Source organism: Megascapheus bottae, chromosome 7 (genome assembly GCF_031878675.1).
Source record: "Megascapheus bottae isolate mThoBot1 chromosome 7, mThoBot2.hap1, whole genome shotgun sequence".
NCBI classification, from domain to species: domain Eukaryota; kingdom Metazoa; phylum Chordata; class Mammalia; order Rodentia; family Geomyidae; genus Megascapheus; species Megascapheus bottae.
The window spans coordinates 35,040,076-35,062,936 of record NC_143515.1 but is presented as its reverse complement, the minus strand read 5'-3'; the positions used below and the strand labels follow the sequence as shown (position 1 = coordinate 35,062,936).

Sequence of the window (22,861 nt, the reverse complement as noted above, 5' to 3'; positions counted from 1 at the left end):
CCCCGACATCACACCTGGACAGCAGCTACCAGTGCATGAAGAGCCATCAGAGCCATTCACTCTTCTCCACATTCTTCCTGCCCACCGCCCCATGGAAATGGTCCAGAAACCCTTCTGTTCCCAGATCAGGCAAACACATTACAGGATTTTATCATTGTTCCCTGTGGCAAAACCAAGCACCCTGGCTCAGCTAGACATGAACTCTTTGCTTATACATTGAGCTCACAAATTATCATTCTCTCTAGTTAGATACTAACTTTTCCGCTAACTTTTAGGGAAAGCCAAAGAAATTCCCTTTCCTTTGCCATAATATCCTAGGGGTTCTGGAGAAGGGAGGGACTACATTCTGGGTTTATGGTGCTGGGCATGTATCCTCCAGCCTGGAGCTAAGTGAATCACATTCTTCATGTCCAAGGGAAGAAGAAATATGGCAGAGTAAGCCTACACGTCTCCCAGCAATTCTACAATTAGACAAAGTAGAGCCAGAAAATGGATGCTAAGCATTAGTTCTTTGAATATCTCCATCTCCTTGCTTTCATCAAAAATCTCTCAAGATACTTTATCAAAAACTTTGGTGGGGGCTGGAGTTTGGCCTAGTGGTAGAATGCTGGCCTAGCATGCACGAAGACCCAGGTTTGATTCCTTGGTACCACATGCATAGAAACAAGCTGGAAGTGGTGCTGAAGCTCAAGTGGTAAAGTCCAAGGACAGTGCTCAGGCCTTGAGCTCAAGCCCAGGACTGGCACAAAAAAAAAAATGTGGCAAGTTAATTCCAGGATGGAAACTCTACTTGTCATAGAGGATAATGCAGCATGAGGCAAGCCGTCCAACATGTCAGTGTTGACATTTCCAAAAACTCTCATCATACTTCACACATTTCCTCTATTTCCATTTAGCCACCAAAGAGATTCTTCCACAAGGCCAGGCCTCAGTGGCTCCTGAGTCATCACATGATGAAATTCAGCTCCTCTATCCTTCCAGTGCATTTCCCTGTGAGCCAGGCCTGTGCCTATGAAGCAAACGCCCCCTGCCACGGAACATGCTAGGGAGTTGGTACCCCACACCATGTGCATGTTCTCTTATCATGGAATACCATTCTGATGCTCTTGTTTGTCTGGAAAGCTCCTCTTAGTTCTGAAAAGCTCACTCAGCCACTGCTCCTTGCAGGAAGGTTTCTATGGCATCTACAGTAGTCAGTCATTATTTTCTTACATTTCCTTTGTTTCTTTCCTGTTTTGCAATTTGTCTACATGCCTCCAATGATTCTGAGGGAAGGAGCTGTGTCTTCTCCTCATGTCTGTTTTGGAACCCAAGATCAATGCTTACTCTCTGAACACTATGAGAAATGAACAAACTGGTAAATGATGAGGTGGACCTATGGCCTAAATTCCAAGGATGATGTTCCAGCAAGGGCCCTGCCATTTTCACTTAAATGAGGCCTCTTACTATAAAGGGAATAAAGAGTTTGTTGAGTTGAGGACATCTCTGAGCAAGAAACACTCACACACCAAAAACTATATGTACCCCGGGTCATGTCCACACCTCCTTTCTCAAATTCTCTGCCATGTACGATCCCAATTACAATGATTGCTTTTTTTTTCAATAACAGCCTAATGCCCAAAGTGGATGTTTAACAAATACTATGAGAGAATGAAGGTGAAATCTACTTTTTTAAAAAAGGCATCAAAGGATTGGCTTTTAAAGGCATTTCCCATTTCCCATATAACAGGTTTTTCTGAGGCATCCATGCTCTGACTACTAGGATGTCCACCATAAGACTTGACCCAGTCAGAAAGCAAAACAGAGGGAGGGAGCCAGAGCTACCTTAAGTACAGATTTAAGAACCTGCACTTAGTTTTCAGCATAAGGTTTTCCTTGGTCATATGCAAGTTTCCTTCCCTCTTAAGAATAGCCAACCATGGATTAGCATTTCCTGCCCCAAGCAGGGGCTCTTCTTTCTCCTTTGTCAGAGGTCCAAATGGGCAGCAGCACAGCCAATGTTTATCAGGAGCAGAATGCCAAGAACCAGGTAGTTGCCTACCTTCAGGCCGTGTGGAGTAGAGACCAGTCACAGAGATGGATCCTGGACTACAACAATCGCCCTTAAAACTGTCCATCTACCATAGCTGTTAAGAACAGGAATTCAGAGCTCAAATTCTGGATTCAAATCTAGACTCCCACTCTTTCTGAGCAAGTCAATGGTGGGGTAAGTTCAGTTTCCTCATCATAAATCAGGAATAACTTTACTCACCTCACAGGAATATGCTGGGGGTTAGTAGGTATATGTGAAGCCTGCACAGTGTCTACAGATAGTGCTTAGAATGGAAAACTATAAAGAACTTTCAAAAACATTTGAACAATAATAGGATAGAAAGGAGATATATTCTTTGAAGACACCGTACTTTAAATAGAATGGATTGTCTTGGAGCCAGAAATGTTCATTAATCAGTGTCCCATGGAAAGAGATGGAAAAATGATGTCAGCATTTAAAACCATAGCTGTGGCTATGGCAGGCTCCAAGATGACAAATTGACAGAGCTGGGGATACCCAACTATTTTCTGGGCTGATTCATAAGGGTTAATCCTGAACACATTTCTGACTCTCCCTCTTCTGGACCCAAGTGACTTAAAGTTGGAATCCCAAAGGAGCCAAACTCAAGCTGCCAAGGTTAAGATGCCAGTTCTGGTCTGAGAGCAAGTGCTCCTGGGTTCGAGGGTAAGGTCTGGGGTGGGGAGGCATTTGACCATAGGACAGATGTGGCCATACTGCTCTGTATATCATGCAAAGCTAGACAGACATAGCATTTCTGGTGCTACTTGCATCTTCTTTGTATGACTCAATGCCAATGGATTTAAGCATTCCAAAATTTCTGCCTTGAGCATGAGACAACTTTTTCCTATAGTGGTTTGGTATTTGTTTGGAAGCATCTGAGATGTACAATCCAAACAGGGCAAGTTGCTGGCCTCTTATATCCATTAAAGCACAGCCACTCATTGGGCATACTTGGCTTGCCCTTGTGTTTTCAACTCTTACAAGCTTTGCCATCCATCATTCAAGAGGTTCCATGAAGAAAGCTCAGGGTTAGTGTTTGGGGAAGTACAAGCTAAGCCATCAGCCTGGAATCAAGGGGTAACTTCTTTTACTGGAGAGGATGGGTCAATTTGTTTAATTACTTGGAGCAGCAGGGCAGGGTCCCCCAATGGAAAAGAGTAGTAGAAAGGCTTCTTAATGTGGAGATAGCTCCACTGGCATGAGATGGATTTCCTGGGAAGAAACAGACCTTACCCTTGGGGAAGCCTTGACCATCTGATTCCATCTGAGCCTGTGAATGTTCACAGCCCATTTCTGGCCTTCCTGCCCTGGGCTCAGATTAGAGGGCAACATCCTAACAGAGGCGGCCCATGACTAGGCAGTGTGGTACAGTAGAAAGAGCACTGGACTGGGAGTCAGGAGGCCAGAGCTCTAGTTCAAGCTCACTGCAGGCTCTGCTGCTAACCAGCCACGTAACCTTGTGTAAGTCACCTGATTTCCCTGGGATAACTGTAAGATGAGGCCTGGGTAGGGTGATCTTTAACTCCCCCTCTGAGGGTAATCCCAGGTCCTATCTCATCCCTCCTAGCCCTGCGCTTCCAGGGACAGAGTGGGGGAAGGACAGGGGAGGAGGGGGAGCTGCACAGGGGAGTCCACCTTGCCACCCATCAAGACTCCACTTTCTCCTTCTTTTTGCTCTTTTTCAAGAAGGAGGGGGTTCGGAATTTCTTTTTCTTCTTTGAGGGAGACTTGGAAGGTGAGCCCTCGGGGGACATGGGGCCGCTGGTGACCGACTCGGTTTTGTCCTTGGAGGCATCAGCATCCGTGTCGGCGTTGGTGGTCATCTGGCTCAGGCCTCTGCTGAGGATGTCCTCTACGGTCTGCTCCTCCTCCCTCCCGTTCACCACCACCCCTTCCGGCTGGGTGCTCTCGGGTTCTGTGGTGGCTTTGCTTGTTTCTGCCTGCTTGGCATCTTCTAGAGAAAGAGAAAAGATTGAAAGACGGGACTTGTAAGATTTTATTCAGGTAAAAGTGTGCATTTGGGGTCAATGAAATCACTTCTAGGCAATTCTGTTCGCTAAGTCTAGAGTTACGGGTGGGGCAGATGGTCTTGGGGTAGAGAGCAGGGCTCTCAGGGGCAGATGGAAGGCCAGGGCCCCCCTACCCTGTGCCCCTTCTACATGGCCTGCCCTGGGGAACATGGCAGGGGCACGGAAGTAAAAGTGTCAGGTGTCAGGGGCCCAGCAGAGACTCAGTTCAGAGTAACACTAGGTGGAGAATCTGGAAAGACACAGGGGAAGAGAGAGGCTGCTGGAAGGGGAGGGCATGTCACATTCATCTTGGTGGAAGCAGCTAAGAATCATAAGCAGCCCAGTTCCACAGGTAAAACTGTGCCGGAATGAAACCCATGCCCTTCCTGCACCAGTGAGGAAGCTAGGAAATTTCAGAATATCTTACCAAGAGGCAGGGAGGTAAAGGCAGGTGGAGGACAAAATACCCTGATCAGCATGGACTTCACATTTCATAATATAAATGTTGGCAAAGGTGGCTTGGACCATTAGAGTGCCACCAGGGGCCAGGGCTTATTATGCCTGGAGATTATCAAGCACCGTGTTCAAAGGCAGAGCTGCTTAAATTCCAGAAAGCAAATCCTCCAACCACCCTCACCGCCCCTGTTCCCATGCAAGCTTTGAAATGCCTGAGAGGAGAGGGAGGAGGAGACTTGTAAAGCAATGTGAAGCTCATCCAGCTCCTCCCCGTCCATCTCACAGCTAAAATGGGAACACGACTGTTCTGTGGTAGGCAGTGTCAGGTTATGACCTCCTGTCCAGTGTCCTTCCCATCCCATTAGCTGAAAGGTGTTCCAGTATGGGATGTGTGAGATGTGGTGTGGTGTGTGTGTTGATAGGGTGGATACTGTGACTGTGCTGTGTTGCCAGGGCACACAAAGGCACCCTATATGATCCACTATGTGGGAATGTGGGTAAGAGGGCAAGATGTAGCCTCTGTTACTGAAGAAGATATAGAAATAAGGTCGAAGAACAGGCTAGGGTCTGGCAAGAATATTTGGTTCTGTGGAAGTTGGGCTGGAGAGGGCTATACGTAGGGCAGCTAGAATGGGCTACATGGGCAAGGGCATCTCATCACAAGGCCTTTCCTCACTTCTGAAACTGGCAGGTCAGACCTTTTCCAAGGACAATCTCCCTCCTAGCACCGGAGGCTGTGCAAACCGATTCCCCTTCTTCCCACTGAGGGCATGTCCTGTCATCATCCCGCCAGCACATCCTCAAGGTCCTGGAGTACCATGGCCCTCCCCTGGCAGTGTTCTTGAATGCCACAAACCAGTCTGGATACTACAGTCTCTCTGTTCAACTTCTATTCTATGGCTATTTGGCTTTATCAGCTTCCTGGTCCCTGAGCCCCTCTGTGTCATCCTAGGCTGCTTCCTGTTGCCGGGAAGCTCCTTCTTTCTGTGTGTTCTTGACCTTCACCTCATACAAGCCATCCGTTTGAGTTTGTCTTCCTTAAAGTCTTTCCCAACCCTCATTCCCACTACCAGGGAGAATTTACCACTCTATCCTGCCTCCCTTGTAAACGTCTACCAAAACTCTTTGTGCTCATCTCTGCCCTCCTATAAACTAAAAGTAAGGAAAGACTATGACTATCTATGTAACTGGCTCCTAGAAGGTACTCAGAAAATGTCTGAGGAACCTCTGAGTGATTGACTGCATGGATATATTTTAACAAAGCCCGGCCTGAGTGGAATCTACCCATGTAAATCATCACAAATCTGAGTACTGCCCTTTGCTCATGTGCCAAATTCTCTGGTCCTCACATCTTCCTGAATTCTGGCATGTACTGTGATTTTGCACTTCAGTCTAGACCCTCATGACAGGTGCCCCTCTTACATGACCCATTAGGATACATTCTTCTAGCTTGACCCTTGCTGCACTTGTTCTAAGGTAATTTTTATACTTGCTTTCTATTTCTACAAACCAACTTATAAAACAAGAGGGGATCCCACTTTCTATTCAAGTGTCATTTGCTGCCCTCTGGTGACGAGTATCCTCACTCTAATGGTGCCTTATTCCATGCCTCCATCCCTGTCCCTTCACCCACATCTCTTCTGCTGCCAACCTCATTTACAAGCTCAGCTGCTAGCATGGATCATGGTTTAGGAGAGCAACGCTCAATGGTCTTTTTGCCATGGAGAAAACAAGGGCCACCTGCTGTACACTTGTGATGGCAGACAGCTTTGTCATGTCTTTGGGGGAGGCGGCAGTGGTAAATGTGGAGCTGAAGGAACTAGATTCTCAATAGGGGTCACTACTTCGCTATAGGGACAGAGAACTATAGAGATAGACAATGCTGGGAGGTTTTATAGGTCAAGAGAGGGGGCAAGGGGCTAGGAAGCCAGCAAGAAAATGGTTTTATTCCCTGGACAGTTATCAAGGACTGGATCCAAGAGCCTAGCTCTCTCCTGTTGGTATCTCAGGGGAGTTAAGCTGAAGAATAGGCTGAGAGGGATACCAGAAACTAGGTGCATGTGGAAGCTCACCTTCCCACCTCCTCCAAGAATCACTAGCTTTCTCTCCTGAGTGGGATGCTTGCATTTCTGAGAAGAGGAAACACAGGGAGTGAGAGGAGTGGCGCTTAGGCTGGAAAATGGCTGGAGGTGGAGAAGGCTCTAAGGAATTGGGAGAGCAAGTGATTTGGGGCAAAAGTAGATTCAAGAGAGTTAGGCCCAGTTCCAGAGCCTGCAGGTTGGGAGACAAAGGGCTGAAAAACTTCTAGGGGATGAATGAGAAGGGAAGCTGCTAAGAGCTGTTTGGATACTTTCAGACATCTTTTCTCAATATTCCACAGCCTCCAGTGTTTAGTCTACTTCTTGTCTCTCGATCTGCCAATGTCCCTGAATGGTTCATGTTATGTGTCAACTTGAGTTAAGGAATACTCAAGTAACTCATGAAATATTATTTCTGGATCTGTCTATACAGGTGTTGATAGAAGTTAGCACTGACTCAGTAGACTGAGTAAAGATCTGCCCTAATCAATATAGTTGAGAAGCCTCCCATCTGCACAGGGCCGAAATAGAACAAAAAGGTGGAAAAAGATGAACTTTTCTGTAACAGGCATTCATCTTCTGTATCAGCATGTTGGAGCTCCTAGTTCTTAGGATTGAGGGTGAATTATAGCAGTAGATTTCTTGGTTTATCAGCTTACATACATGCTATTGTGGGACTTAGTCTCCATAGTTATGTGAAGCAATTCCCTAATAAGTCTTCTTTAAGTAGATTTGCACATAAACTATTGGTTCTGTTTCTCTTAAAATCTTTTGTTGTTGTTGTTGCTGTTTTTTGCCAGTCCAAGAGCTTGGCTTGAACTCAAGGCCTGAGCACTGGCCTTTGGTTTTCTCAAGGCTAGAGCTCTCCCACTTGAGCCATAGCACCACTTCTGGCTTTTTTTTTTATCTTCCTATGTGGTACCAAGGAATTGAACACGGGTCTTCGTGCATGCTAGGCAAGCACTCTATCAGTAGAGTGGCTTTCTCTGGAAAATCTTAAGATTGCCTTTTTTTTTCTCTCTCTTTTTTTTTTTTTTTTTTTTGCCAGTCCTGGGCTTGAGCTCAGGGCCTGAGCACTGTCCTTGGACTTTCTCAAGGCTAGAGCTCTACCACTTGAGCCTCAGCACCACTTCCGGCTTTTTTCTATGTATGTGGTACCGAGGAATTGAACCCGGGTCTTCATGCATGCTAGGCAAGCACTTTAACCACTAGGCCAAACTCCCAGCCCCTTAAGATTGCCTTTTTAAAATGCCCACTTCCCCAGTTTCCTGACCACTACTGCCAGGTAGTCTATTCCATTTCTATCTGCCAGCCCCCAATGCTGGCTCTAGCCATACTTTGTGCATCCTCTCCTGATGTTTGTCCATTTTTAATAAATCTTCAGGTAATTATGATATAAAGGGCCTATTGGCTGCCACTGAGAAACATGGGTTTAGAATGACCTATCTTTTCCCACATTTACCTCTCGGTAACTCTCACTGACTCCCTGTTTACTCACTGTTGAGTAAATTTATCAACACAGTTAAGCACCCAAATGGTACTTAGGTACACGATGTTGCTGATGTGCAAATATGGCACCATGCACAGTGCCTTCAGGTTCACACATGCCTATGAGCTTCCTTCCCATACTGATCTAGGCTAATCCAGACATTCTCCAGAACCACTGGAATACAGAGAAAGTACCCTGAGTCAGCTTTGAGCCAAAGCCTGCCTAAAAACATCTGCTTTTAGTTTTAGAAGACCTAGGTTACCAAATAAAAAGTCTAGCTTCCATAATAAAAATAGGTTAAGACCCCATCACATGTTGAGGGAAGGAAGAAAACTGTAGGAGAGGAGAGAAGAGCAGGGGTGATGGGGCCAGGGGAACACACTGAGAACCTTCTGGCTACAGCTGGTAAGGTGATAGACATGAGTGGGCCATCTTGGAAGTTCTGGCCACTTGAAACTCCCAGTCAGCTACCACCCCCACTCCACTCCCCATCACAGGGAGAGAGGAACCCTCACACTAAGCCTAGTCAACTCTAGTAAATCCACTAAAGAACTAACTTTTATAAAAGTCATTTTTACGCATTCTGAGTTAATAATGTAACCAACTACCTAATACGTAACTTAAAACATCAAGTAGTGTATGAATTCTCTCAATTCCAAGAACATAGTACATAAGAACTAATTGATGTAAGCACCTGGCAGAGGGTTTTTCTATTCTTTAATTCATTTCACGCGGAAAACAATGCTGTAAGATATGGAAAGCAAAAATCTACAGTTTCTCCTGTTTTGCAATGTTTTCACTTCTTTGAAATAGCTCAGTTATTTAGCGGCAGAGCTGATTGTTTGATGTCAAATATAGAGACATTTCTTTACAGGTTCAGCCAGTAGCCCTTTGACTTCACTGGGGAAGAAGCAGTCAGAGGACAGTCATAGAGATGGAGGTAGCACAGTAGCCAGAGGTAACTGAAGAGGATGCTATGAGTCTCCCCGAGAGAACATGATGGGATAGGAGTCAGGACAAATGAGGAGTGACATGAAGGCGACTTCACACAAGAAGTTTTAACAGGTTAATGAATGACTCATGCTCAGATAGGTAAGCTAGCTATGAGTTGCTCTCTACTAGTGGGTCAGCCCTAACTGCCCAAGGGAACCGGCCAAGGTCATCCATTTTCACCCTACACTGATTACTCCACACCACTGTAGCCCGTGGCCTCATCATCTGGGGCCACTGATTATGGCATGGGAAGACCTTCAGGGAAGACTATACCTTTTGTTATTCTTACATCTCAAGATGTTATTCTAACAATTCAGTTGCCCCGCTGTGGGCCTGAAGCAGAGCAGATTCCTGCTCTAGTGAGTCTGGTGTTAGGTGGTGCGTGAACAGCTGACCTACCCATCACACACTCCTCCCCTCTCTCCTCCTAGAAGCTGATGACCAATCACCACCCATTGTTCTATTCCTCTCCTCAACCTCCTCTCTATTTCTACATTTCATTTCTGCAGCTGGTACACAAATCCTAAAGGCAGATGCTGATGGTTCTAGGCAGGTCAGGCCCTCTGCTCATTCCCAGGAGGCAGCTGGCATCCAAAGCAATGGCCCTGGCCCTGGCCCTAGAAGAGGCCCTGGGCTCCTTAGAGGTACCCTGCACGAGGGTACAGACAGAGGTGAGTTCTACCATGGAAGTGCTCAGAGTGGTTCCACTGCCCTGCCCCGTGGTGCTGGGTGCTTCTGGATGTGCTTGCGTGTTGTGTGTGCTCATCTGTGCATATAACCAAGTTTCTCACTGACGTTAGCCTCGTTCATGCACGAGGCAGGTGGAACTGACATGAATTTTATGTCCAGGAAACCTCCTCAAGGCAGAGGTGTAGGTAGCAAAAGAAAAAAAGATGGGATACTATATTTCTTTTGACAACTCCTCCCTCCCCGTTGCACACGTTGGCGTGCATTAGTTCGCAGCCTCTCTATACTTACTACAGAGACAAGTATTCAGAATCGGAGGAAACTCCTTTGATGAAGGCACAATGGGAAAAGAAAGGAAGACGTTGTGGAGACAGGTTGACAACACAACATCACAATGAGACACAGTGAATACAAACAGTTGCGGACATCCACTTGAGCTCTGGCCTCAAGCAGATAGGTTTCCTCTGGCAACACTGGGCCTATCCTACACTCCAAGCAGGAGTTGGCAGGCTGGGAGTTCAGGGGTGCAGTTTCTCTGAGTTCAACATGTGGTCATTTCACCCAGGAGGGAGAAAGTTCTAGCAAGTCAACCAACGTGCTGCTCTCTAGATGGCCCTCTCTGATGGGGTCTCTGGGGGACTAGGGAGAGGAGTCTTTTTGCCCAGGAGAGGGTCCAGGAGCCCATCAGACACACTTCTGTGATTTAGGTGGCCAAAGTCATAATAGCATCATTGTCCTACCACATGTAGAATCATAACTATAATTACCATACATTTAAGTTATGTTTTTTTACTCTTTCAAAATATGCTTTCATCAACACTTCCTTTATACATACAAGAACCTTTAAAGAGGAAAATATTAGGAGCTCCCTTTGGTGGACAAGGCAAACTGAGGCCCATAAAGGTCATCAGATTTGCTGAAATTACAAGTTCAACTGGGCCTTGAATCCATTTCTGTATACTAGAGTCTCCAAATGAAGCTTTTGCAACCTGGCATACACATAGATATTCCCAGAGGGATTTTATAGCTCCAAGGTATACTCCGTCTCCATACTCCCCGTAGATGATTTCAGAGACCTTAACACCTTCCCTGGGCAGTTCCGGTGTGTAGGTAAGGGTGAGAAAGACCCTATTAGCCTATCCCTGGAAAATTCAGTCTCAGGTACCATCCCAGACCGAGTGGGTCAGAAGCTTCATTTTCCTTAGATCTTCAGGTCTCCCCTATGCAGGTAACAGTCTTAGAAGCAGGCTAGCACATCTGGAAAGGCTCATCAGCCAGTGTGTCTGAGAAGGTCAATCACTGGTTTATTCATCATTGCTTGGCATGGGATTACACTGTAAGGAGTACTGCCATAGCTGTAAGTGGAACAAGTTGGAAATGGTTCTGATTCCATAGAAGTTGCTTGGAAGAAAGCTTCTCCAAGGGTGCAGACAATACCTGTTGAAAGGCAGCCACCTGCAATGTGCAGACCTCTGCTGCTTCCATATAGGTACCTTCCCCTGAAGGATGTTTCTTCCCTCCCTCCCTCATGCTCAGCTCCACTCACCTTCTACTGATTTGGTAGGAGAAGTTGCAGGGCTTTTCGTTTCGGCCTTTGTTGGACTCTGCACTGGAGAAGCAGGTGTAGATTTTACAGGTGAGCCAGCCTCTTCTGTGGCAGTATCCTTCTCTCCTAAAAGTACATAAAATTACTTAAGCATAGTGGTGGAGAGGGAAGAAGATAGGGAGAGGGGGTGGGAAATAAAAACAATGCTTTATTTTTTTTCTACTTGGTCATTTCTCTCAGCTGAAGCTAGCTATTTCTCCTAAAATACCGTCTACTTCCTCAAGGAGGCAAATAGAAAGAAGCAACTATGACAGTGCATTTTCATCAAAGCACATTTCCCAATGGAATATGCTACCTTGGTTTGAAGGGCAAGATGACAGGAAATGCTCATATGCTCAGATCAGAACTTGGCTCTACTCTCTCTTTGAAGAGGACCAACCACATAAATATCACCAATAGATGAGAGTAGGGCCCCAAACAATCACAAACCGCTCTGAAAAATGTCCATGATTTGTTTTCATAGAACTTACGAGATAATTTATCTAATTTGTACTTTCTACTCAAATAATCCCTAGGAATTAAAAAGTCATGTCTGTTTTTTTTTCAAGTTGGCACAGTTGAATTCCAAGCCAGGAAGTGTTTATGTTGTGCCTAGATGACTAGTCTAGGGTGAGAATTCTGTCCTGGGAGAATGATGGCTTAACCTAGGGGACACAGCTGAAAGCTGGATTATGTATCTCAGGCCCTGGTGCTCTTGAAGCAAGAAGGGACTTCTCAAACTGGTTATACTGGGGAGGTCTCCTAGCAGGAGGGGGACTTGGGGTGGAGCCTGCAGGGTTGATGACTCTGGATCAGGCTAGTCAAGAAGGGAGCAGTGCCAAAAAGGCACAAACCCATGAACCAGGGCCTGCTAAACATATCTGGGAGTTAACATGGAGACAAGATTGACTGAAGACTCTGAAATACGGGAAGAGTAGAGAAGACATAAAGCTGACTTCTAGGCTAAAAGGTTTCCACCAGACATAGTAAGTCATTAATCATTACTATGATTACTGTATCTATCTTAATACACCTACCATTTATCTGTGTTTACCAACCTCACCGAAGTCATAATTACAGGCACCATTCGAAGTCCTTTACATTTAAATAATAACTCCTTTATTCCCAGGTAAGAGCATCAAATGAGGACACAAAGGCACTGGGTAACTGTTAGGTACAGAGCCATAAAGGGCCATCCTTGTGTCTAATAATATTCTAGGATCTTTTTGGTGATGGGGCAGGAAAATCCTTGCTAGGTTGTCTGTACCTCCCCTGCAGCCCTGGGACATTCTGAAGCCAGGGCTGGCCAGAGGTATTTACCTTCCAGTTCTAGTTTCTTCCTCTCCACTTCTTTCTTGTACTCCTCCAGCTCCTGGTCAGTGAGTTGGCTGAAGGGGTTGGGCACCGTCTCCTCTGAGTCATCTTTGGTATCTGCATCACCCTTGGACATCAGCTGGCTCTCTGTAGACTGAAAGTTAACCACAGAGTGTGTGTCGCTCTCTGAACGCTGTGGTGGGGGCCCGGGCCCGCACTTCCTTTCAGACTCAGGTGGCTGCCAGCAGTCTTGCTAGAATAGTGTGGCATGCAGCTCCTTGGAAACAGCTCAGGGCCTTGGGGTGAGGCTTGTTCATTCCTCCCCACTGCTACCTTATCCTCAGCCCAGACTTTGCAACTGCCTGGATGAATACAGGGGATCACCTTTAACTCTGTGAAATAAAATCAAAGGATGCTCCCAAGCAGAAGGACGACACACCTTTATTATAATCCCCCTCTACGGGTACTTCCAAGCCATCACTGTGAACATACAATCAGTGGCCCAGTATCAGTCAACCAAAGTCCCGCAAGCACAGCATTAGCTCAAGCAAGCTTCATGCCAGCAATTCCTATCCCCTCCCTACCCATCCCCTCTTCCACAGCAGTGCAAGCCACATCACACAGCATTAAATTGTATGCAAAACACAGCGGATTCAGCGTTCTCAGTCCAGTGGTTAGTCCTGTTTGGCAGTCATAAACAACAAAGGGGCCAATGTCCTGAGTCTCAGATCTTCAACCTGCCTGTTCTGCAGGTCCCTGCAGGGATATTAGCAAAATCACATCATTTCATCGGTCTGTGGGCCCCTGGTTCTGGGGGGATGACCAGTTGGACACTGTGTAAGCTGGGAGAATCCCTCTGGCCCCCGTGGCTCAAGGCAACGATTAAAATTCAGACTCTAAGGCCCTTTTGTCTAATTTAGCATCCCAGTCTTGGTCTTGAGGATGCAGTGCTCTGAAGCAGAGAGGAAGCAAAGCAAAGCCAAGGCAAGGTGAGCCTAGAGTGGCCAGGTCTTCTCAGGACAGCCCTGCACTCCTTGCACAAGGGGTACAGCAACAGTCCTGTTGCAAAAAATCATGGGGTCAAGGAGGATTCAAGATCCCAAAGAGAGGGATTCTGAGGAAAGGTTTTTATGTAAACGACAGAGACAGGTTTTAAATAATTTTGCCCACTGTAGTGACTGTTCACCTCCCTTAGAATCATGGGTAGTTTTATGCTTGACCCTGAGTGGGGGGGATGACATGTATGAAGACCCAGTGCTGTTTCTCTTAACAGTTGGCTCCTACCTTGTGGGCTGCAGCCTGATCTAAACTGTGTCCTCATCTCCATTTGCTCTGCCAAAAGCAATGCTGCCTGCAGTTCTCCAAATTCACTGCTAAGAAAACCATCATGCCTGTTGCTGCCTTGCCACGAGTAGCAGGGATTTCAAACACAGACTAGGATTTTGAACTTTACCCCAGGTGAATTCAAGATGAGACAACATTCTAGCTCAAGCGCAGAAGCGACTTCATGCTCCCTAACACGAAGCAGGCCTGTGCTGTCAGCAAGGTTTCCCTCCTGTCTCTACATTCCCTTCTCAGGGGGTCAGGAGCATCTTCTCAGAGCTGTGGCTGGGTGATACCATGTCTACACAGAAAGGTTGAAATACTCAGAGCTGGGCAAGCCCAGGGCACCTGGGAGCCTCCAGCTGCGGTGGGCTCTAACGAAGAGCCGAAGAGCCACGTGGACTCCCACAGCGGGAGGTATGGAGTTTAGAACCGGCCAGCGGCACTCCAGAGGGCAGCTGGGCTCTGCTCCCCACCCCACGCCCATAGGGGCAATTAGCCATTGTCCTCTCAGGACCTTGCAGCCCCCCTGCAGGTGAACCTCTATTTTGTAGTAGGTGCCCCAGTGCCCAGGACCACAACGGAAGGTGGGCATAAGGACTCAGGGGTCCTGCTGCCCGGTCCCAGACATGGAAGACCCAGAAGGCAAATATGCTTCCCCTCCAGCCAAGAGCAGACTCTGCTGTACCGGGCTTCGGCTCTTCTCAGCGATGACGCTTGCCAGGAGTTGGGACTGAGGCCCCGCTGACTTCACGTCTTGTCGGTTTTGCTCTCGAATCTGTGTGGAAAGGGGACAAGGAAGGTTCAACATCAGATGTGGGTGGGCATGGTGGGGTGCAGTGTATCCTGTGCCTCGGGTCTAGAAAGACCCTCCCCTGGTGCAGAAAGGAGTCGTCTCCTCTATCTAGACACAACCTATCTACCCTGTGAGATGGCTCCTAATTATCCTCTGGAGTGATTCCTAATTCATGCAAAACACCACACATCATTAACTTTGACGAGTGTTTGTAAGCAGTAAATACTCCTAAGAAGCCCCTGAGGAATTTTTTCAGTATTAGGGTATAACACCAGGGTTCTGAGCTTGCTAAGCAGATGCCCTACTGCTGAGCCATGCCTCCAATGCTTTTTGCACTGGTTATTTTGACACAGACTCTCTCTCTCTCTCTCTCTCTCTCTCTCTCTCTCTCTCTCTCCTTCTAATAGGTAGACTGAAGTCCCCCTATTTAATGATTTCTACAGTAGCTGGCGTGTACTACCATATCCAGCTTTTTGTATGGAGATGAAGTCTCACAAAATGCCCTATTCAGATTAGTCTGGAACTATCATCCTCCTAATCTTGGCCTCCCGTGCAGCTGAGGTGAATGTCAGGTGTGTGCTCCCATACCGAGCTGTTTGTTGAAAAGAAGTCTTGGAAAGATTTTGCCTTGCCCAGGCTGACCTACTGAAGCTGGTCTGGCACAACTCAAGTTCTTAAAAATCTCATTAAAAGTGTAAGGGAGTGAACTTTCAGGCAAAGATCCAGAAATAATTATAAAGGATCGCAAAAATCTTCAAAGCAAGCCAAAGGAAAACAGCATAGAATTCACAAGAACTTGGTTTGCATGTATGTATAAAGCAAGTATAAAGGGCAGTCCAGGACTACATAAGTCTAGTTCTCAGTACAGTGTCTGAAACATGGTCCACGCACTGTCATTTCTGTGTCCTGTGACCTATGGGGGTACTGGAGGATAGGGCCTCTCCTGGGAGTTCAGCTTATGTTTACAGGATTGCGGTCCTTTTGCATGCAAAGAGAGTGACACACAAAAAAATAGCCACTACCTTACCTTGTTCCTCATGTCCAGCACTTCTTGAGGGTCGGTGTAGAGAGGCACAAATTGGTTTGGGTTTTCAATCCGTATTGGCATGCCACTGCTGGATTTCTCTACCTCATCAGCTTTCATCCACTGCACACGGCAAATCAGGCAGGAAAAGAAAGGAATAAGACCCCTGGCCTCGCCCTCAAGATCTGGACCCATCAGTCTACATACAAGGTCAGTAAGACTACTAGAGATGTTCTCTCTGATTTGGCCCCTTTTGAGATTGGTCTCCCAGAACATATATAAGTGACAGATGATCCATATGCCCAATAAGGCCCTCATAAGGAAAACAGAAGAACAGGGCATAGGACCTTAGTGACCAGGTTAGACAGGAAGCCATTTGGGCTTCAGGATGAATCCAGGTAGTTGGATGTGAGTTTCAAAGGACTTCATATTGCTTCATGAACAGCTAGTCTATCTTGCTGCCAGTTTTATGTAAGTGAAATATCAAATTGAGCGTCTGTGTGTGAGAGTAAGTAGGATAAATAACAAGAAGATGACTGGATAGCGATGGCAAGTGCCCATTTCCTGTTTGAGTAAGACTTGCAGCCTAAATGTCATATGTCCATTCCAGGAATTTCCCAGAAACCCCCTGCCTCCAGACAAAAGAACAAGAAGCAAAGAAATGACTGTCCCAGGTCTTGTGCTATGGGAATACACTAGTCAAGCTTCCCTCCGAGGGGATCTGCCATGCAGACCCCAGGAATTCAGCAGAGCTGAACTGCTGCTCCCAGAGGCTCAACAGAAAGTCTTAGGAGGGAATGGCACAAGGGGAGATTTGCTCTGTGCCCACTGTAAATCTGTGTATCCTCTCATATGGAGCCAGTCTCCTCAACCCCATCCCATCCTTCCAGGCCTGTTCTCCCCCTCTTACTGTAGTCTTGGGGCGGGGGCTTCCCATGTTCCTCTGGACCTCATCAGCCACATTGACTCGCAGGTAGGTATTGGGCGTGTTGAGCCAACGAGTCTTCTCCTTCTGCTGCTTCTGGGCATGCTGACGCAGAGCAGGGACTGGGGCACCATCTTCTTCAAATACGAAGGCTGTGACTGTGGCTGGGATTTCCACTTCACTTTTGTGTTTGGTTTTTTCTTGGACAAAGGGATGGCGGTATGTGTAGCCTGTTCTATAGCCCTAGCAAGGACAAAATTAGAAGCATTTAGTGGTGAGGGGAAAATGCACATGGATGTGCATGTCTATTCATACACATGTATATACATTTGCACTTGGTATCTTTCCTGTTAAAGAACTCGGTTTATACCCAAATCTCCATGCTATAACTTGCATCTTGCCACACTTCTGGCAGATTTCAGAGCCATTTCCTTCCGGTCTTCAACTCAAGCTGTCTGATCAGCACTGAGAGTCCCTAGAACCTTGCTCCCATCTGCACACAGGCCTGGTCTGTTTCAGAGGAGCTAAAAAATGCTGATGCCTACCTAACCCCCCACTTCAGAGCTGCCCATTTAATTGCACAATGACATGACCTGAGAATTTTCAAACACAACAGTTGATTCAGTCACTTCTCCCTTCCTTGACTCTAAATCCTTGCAGCTATTTCTTTTTTTTTTCATTTTATTTTTTATTATCAAGGTAATATATAGAGAGGTTACAGTTTTTATTCACCAGATAGTGGTTGCATTACTTCTCACATATTGATACTCCTTCTTATATGTTTGTCTAGGAACTCTGGAACTATAGTTATCTTAAGGAATAACTATACCTATGAAAGCAGAGCTGATGGCTGTGTAGCAAAAGCAAATGAGGATTTGGGTACCTGCTGGGGCAACATTTAACTATGTTTCTTCCTCCTCCTCCTCCTCCTCCTCCTCCTCCTCCTCCTCCTCCTCCTCTTCTTCTTCTTCTCCTTCTTTTTTTTTTTTTGCCAGTCCTGGGCTTGAGCTCAGGGCCTGAGCACTGTCCTTGGACTTTCTCAAGGCTAGAGCTCTACCACTTGAGCCTCAGCACCACTTCCAGCTTTTTTCTATGTATGTGGTACCGAGGAATCGAACCCGGATCTTCATGCATGCTAGGCAAGCACTTTAACCACTAGGCCAAACTCCGTCCCCTGTCATGCTTTTTTTAACCTTACTTGACAAGGTCTTCCTAACACAAAAATATTATAAATATAAATCCTTGTTTTTTAATAACTCTGTGAATTTGCTTTTTATGCTTTAATTTTTTAGAAGAAAGAGGAAGCAATTTTGCCTAGCTTTACCTTGAAATGGCAAGAGGTCTATCTTTTCCTTGCTTATTTATAAAATATGTACTTACCCTGTATACATTCTCATATACCCCCAGTCTATTTCTGGATTGCCTTGGCTGTTGAATGGGCTGGCTGTCCATTTTGCTGATGTCCTACTGTTTAGTTATTGAAGTCTTGTCATACTTTACCATGGAGTGGAATTAAATCCCTAGTGATCTTATGTGTAAGGGTATTTGTGTTGGTTGTGGGGCTTAAACTCAGGCCCTGAGCAATAACCCTCAGCTCTTTTGTTCAAGACTAATATTCTACCAATTTGAGTGTACAGCTCACTTCCAGTTTTTGAAATACATATTTTCTTAAGTCATTGTATTTTCTCTCTCTTTCTTTCTGCAGGGAATTACATTGAGATTATACATTGATTTAGGGTCTATGACCTCTTTAACTTTGTTGAAGCTTCTAACCAAGAACAAATTGTAGCTCTTCATTCATTGTAAATTTTCTCTGATTTCAATCAGAAGTTTTATGGTTTCCTTAAAATGAGATTTGCTTACTGTTTTTAACTTTGCTACATTTGCAGGTAAAATTATTTTCTGATTATTATTTTTATTTTGCAGTACTGGGGTTTAAACCCAGGGCTTCATATATCATGCATTCTAGGCAGGTATTTCACAGTTGAACTATGCCCCTAGACCTTGTTATCTTTTCAAAATACTTAATCTTTTACTTATTTTCATAACTAACTGCCTTAAGATAACTTCATTTCTAATATTGTTTCGGTTGATTTTTTTGGACTTTATAGGCCTGCAACTATATTATTTGTGAGGATTAGCAACCTTCTTTCCTTTATACTTTTTATCCTTTTATCACACTGCCTGGGTTTCAGTTTCACTATTATTCCAGAATATCAAAGAATAATGCTAAGAGCAGGAATCATTGTTTTGTTTAAGATTTAATGGAAATACATAGTAATCTCATACTTCTACTGGCTCTTGTTTTAGGGAAATCATTTTAAATGAGTATTCTCCTAATCAGTGGCTGTTTTTATAAATTGATGTGGAATTTTTAACAAATATCTAAATTTTTTTTTGCCAATACCTGGTTTGAACTCAGGGCCTCACACTTGCTGGATTTTCTTGAATGGTTTTCTAGCCCTGGTTTTTTTGCTAGTTATTTTGAAGATTGAGTCTCACATACTTTTCTGCCTAGGTTGGCTCTAATCTTCAGTCCTTCAGATCTCAACTTCCTAAGGAGCTACTAGAGTAGCTAGGACTACAGGCAAGAGCCAGTGGCATCTGGCTCAAATTGTTTTTTTGATGTTTATTAAACGGATAAGAGCTAAGCATTTGTGGCTTACATCTATAATCCTACCTACTCAAGACACTGACATCTGAGCTTCAGTAAAGTCTGTAAGATTCTTATCTCCAACTAATCAGCAAAAAGTGGGAAGTGGAGCTATAGTTCAAGTTGTAGAGCACTAGCCTAAAGCAAAAAAGCTCAGGGGTAGCCTGAGGTTAAGCCCCAGGACAGGAAAACAAAATCAGGAATTTTTTTCTTTTGACTTTCCAAATTAATGAATTAATTGTATTTAAAGGATTTAGAATATTAAATGATTCTAGGAAGGAGGCCTTATTTGGTTATTATATATTACGATTTTAATATTATATGGATGTTGCTTTCCAGTTTTCTGGTGGTCTGTGCTATAATTGCTATGACTTAATAATCTTTGACTCTTCTCGGAAACAGTGTCAAAGCATAAAGGTTTGAAGGAATTCCTGTAGGAAACTGTCTAATCTTGGTGCTTTATTTAGGTATAGATTTCTCATTACACAGGAGCTGCAGTTTCACTGTGGATTGAATTTTTCGTCCCTGTAAAGTGGTCCTCATGGCTGGCCTGGTAATATGTAAAGATGTCTTGGGGAAAGAAAGCAGGGGAAAGTATTGCAGTGGCCTTGGCATACATATTGCAATGACCTCAGGGAAGTAGCAATGAAAGAGGCTGAGAGAACCCAACAGAAATATTACGAAGATAAATTCATCTTCATTTTCTGAACAACCTAAGGAATAATAGAGGTTTCTTTTCCTTACAATTCTTCATTTATATATGCTTGTCTTTTGTTCTTTAATTGTCTCTTGGTTTATATCCTATATCATCAACTAAATTAATTAGCCCTTGTAGAAAGGAAAAATATCTAGAAAAATTTTAGGTATCCTTTAGTGAATCAGGCCACTTCTGACAGCAGTTTCTGTATGTGACTCATTCATTCATTCATTCATTTGTCACAATAGGATATTATCACAAAGTTGTTGCCCAGGAATAAGCAGATTAGTGTCATTATGTGCTTCCTGTCTTGAAGTCAGGACACTTCAGAAAGAAAGGCAGGGCTAATTACATGAGAGGCACAGACGAGACTTCAATGGGAAAGAGGCTCAGAATGCAAGTGCTGTTCTGACTTGTACTGGATAACTACTTTTCGTGAGCACTCAGCAGGTATGAAGGTAGCCACAGCACTTAGAAAGGGGTGGCAAAGGCTATCATTTAAGAAAACTCAACTGCTATTAGAACAACAGATTCTCAAAATGCTCACCAGTGGGGCCTTCAACAACCTCACTGTGGCACTGGCAGTGTCCCTGACCTCTCCTGGGACTTGTAATGCCAGGTCCTGAAGGCTGAACTCCCACAGACGGGCCTCACAGGACTCACCAAGTTATCCAGCATCCTCATGAGGGCCTCGAACTCATGCTCACCCAGCCGGCTTTTCTGCATGGGCCCAAAGGTGCTCCCTGCCCACTGCACAGAGCCCACCTCGTGGGGCCGGTGCTTCTCCTGCTCCAGGAGTATGAGGTTCTCCACTCCTCCCGCGCTGGACAGAGCCGACACCTGCAGCAAGAAGAAGAGAGCCCGTGGGACCTGCCTTCACATACACTCCTCCATGCAACGACATGCACCATGGAGAACTAGAACCCAGGAAATTCCAGGAAACTGAGAAATGCTATCTGAAATCCTACCATTTTCTGAAAGTGCAATATTAGTCATTCCTTTTCTATTCTTAGTTCCTAGAGACCACAGAGAAAAAGAAATAGCAAATGCTAAACCCTAGGAATAAAACAATATAGAGGACTGAAAAGTTCCTGGGATAACGAGCAACTTATAATTGTTATTATCTCGGGAGGAATTGTTATTATCTGGGGCTTCTTTAAAGCTATTAATATTTGTTTAATCTGAGTGGTGGGCACTCAGGATGCCTATTACATTATTGTCTGCATTTTTCTGTATGTTTGAAATCTTAGTCTCCACTCTCTCTCCATTTCTCTGTGACTTGGTAAAACAGGTTGGCTTTTAGGCCAATGGAATGTGTGTGTGCCCATATGGAAGGTTTAACAGGAGTAAAGGCAAAATGCGACTGCCGTGACAGGATTAACCAGTTGAGAAGATCCAAGAAAAGAAAAATGATCATCTGCCCAAAATAGTGTTAAGAGCTCAGACTTGGGCACCATGCTGCCTGAGTTTGAATCCTGGCTCTGACATTTCTTCACTGATTAGCTTTGGCCACTATTTACCATCTTTGTGCCTCTATTTCCTCATCTATAAAATTAAAAAGGCAGCGCCCACCTACTGAAAAGTCTTTAATGTCATGGTTGTGAAGCATTACAATAGCCCTAGTGTCTACAGAGTGCTACATGGATGTGGCTGATATGGGAGTTCTGAGCTGCCACCTACCTTGGGACCAGCCATTTATGGAGAAGGGGAGAGGGAAAAAAATAGCCTACCATCTTGCAAGAGTTGCTGCCTTCCAACTCCCCCTTTCTTTTCTAGTTCCCATGGTGATAGGTAGCAGATGGAGAACTGCCTGCACTTTGTCCCATCTGCCTGTCAGCAGAGCAGAAGGCTGCCTCTGTCAGGTAGAGATGACACAGTTTCCTGGAACCCCAAATTGATGAAGAACAAAGAGAACACTGTACCCAAGAGAGCTTAGCAAGCACTTGGCTTAGAACCATAAACATGATTGTAGTTACTTCTGCTTGTCTGTCAATGTCATTAAGAGAGAAGACTGGGATCACAATGGAAGCAGAACTTTAGGGATGGCTTCTCTACCCAAAAGGACCAGGTGCAATTCCAACAGCACCTGCAGATTCAGCTAACTGTGCTCTTTCCAACTAACCAGCTCTGGCTTAATCTTCCACATCTTCTAGAATCATTCATCTCTCTAGGATCCTCTCTAGCCCATTGGCTGGTCAAAAGGCATAGGAGCATTTCTAGGAGCTGGCTGTCTACATTGCCTAAGGTGACCTTAACAAAGCCACATTAAACTAGTCCTGAACAGGAACAGTAGCAGCCAGAAGGGCTCACAAAAGTTGGTGGCTGGCAGCTCTGCCCTTTGATCACAGATGGTTATCTGCCTATCATAAAATTTCCAGAGGCCACCGTTGGGGTTTGGAGCCTAGAAGAGGCCTACAGTATTACAGGGAATTGGCATTGGTATATATTTGCAAATTTATGTGTTTTTTCCAATAAGGTTTTTCTTGGAAGCCTGTCACCAGAGGAGCCTAGGGGTGCAGGTATGAAGCAGGTGCTGTTGGCTCAAATAAGTCCTTGCTACTTGGAGGGCTAAGGACATGAAGAGCATGGTTTGAGGCCAGCCCAGGCAGAACATTTGGGAGACCCCTTCTCAAACCACAGCTAGGCGCAATGGTGTGTGGCCACCATCCTAAGCTATGCGGGAGGTTGATACTGGGAGAGCCACAGCTTTAGGCCAGCTCCAGCAGAAACATCTGCCAGGTTCCATCAAAATGGAAGGATTCTGGGCTTGGCCTCCCCA

The 22,861-nt window shown here is 45.3% G+C and overlaps 1 protein-coding gene across 2 annotated transcripts in view; it reads right to left on the bottom strand.

Annotated features, from left to right (window-relative positions):
• Nucleotides 1–2,209: 2,209 nt before the first annotated feature.
• The window catches only part of Add2 (adducin 2), a 100,702-nt gene continuing 80,050 nt past the window's right edge, over nt 2,210–22,861 (bottom strand). Inside the window, exons 10-16 of one of the 2 annotated variants that reach the window (XM_090336738.1) lie at nt 20,746–20,922; nt 16,718–16,975; nt 15,811–15,930; nt 14,676–14,765; nt 12,671–12,818; nt 11,312–11,437; nt 2,210–4,007 (exon numbers count right to left, since the gene is read on the bottom strand). In XM_090336738.1, the coding sequence (XP_090192864.1) occupies nt 3,700–4,007; nt 11,312–11,437; nt 12,671–12,818; nt 14,676–14,765; nt 15,811–15,930; nt 16,718–16,975; nt 20,746–20,922 (1,227 nt within the window). In that variant the 3' untranslated portion in view covers nt 2,210–3,699. The remainder of the gene's footprint in view (nt 4,008–11,311; nt 11,438–12,670; nt 12,819–14,675; nt 14,766–15,810; nt 15,931–16,717; nt 16,976–20,745; nt 20,923–22,861) is intronic. The other variant, XM_090336739.1, reaches the window with a different exon arrangement.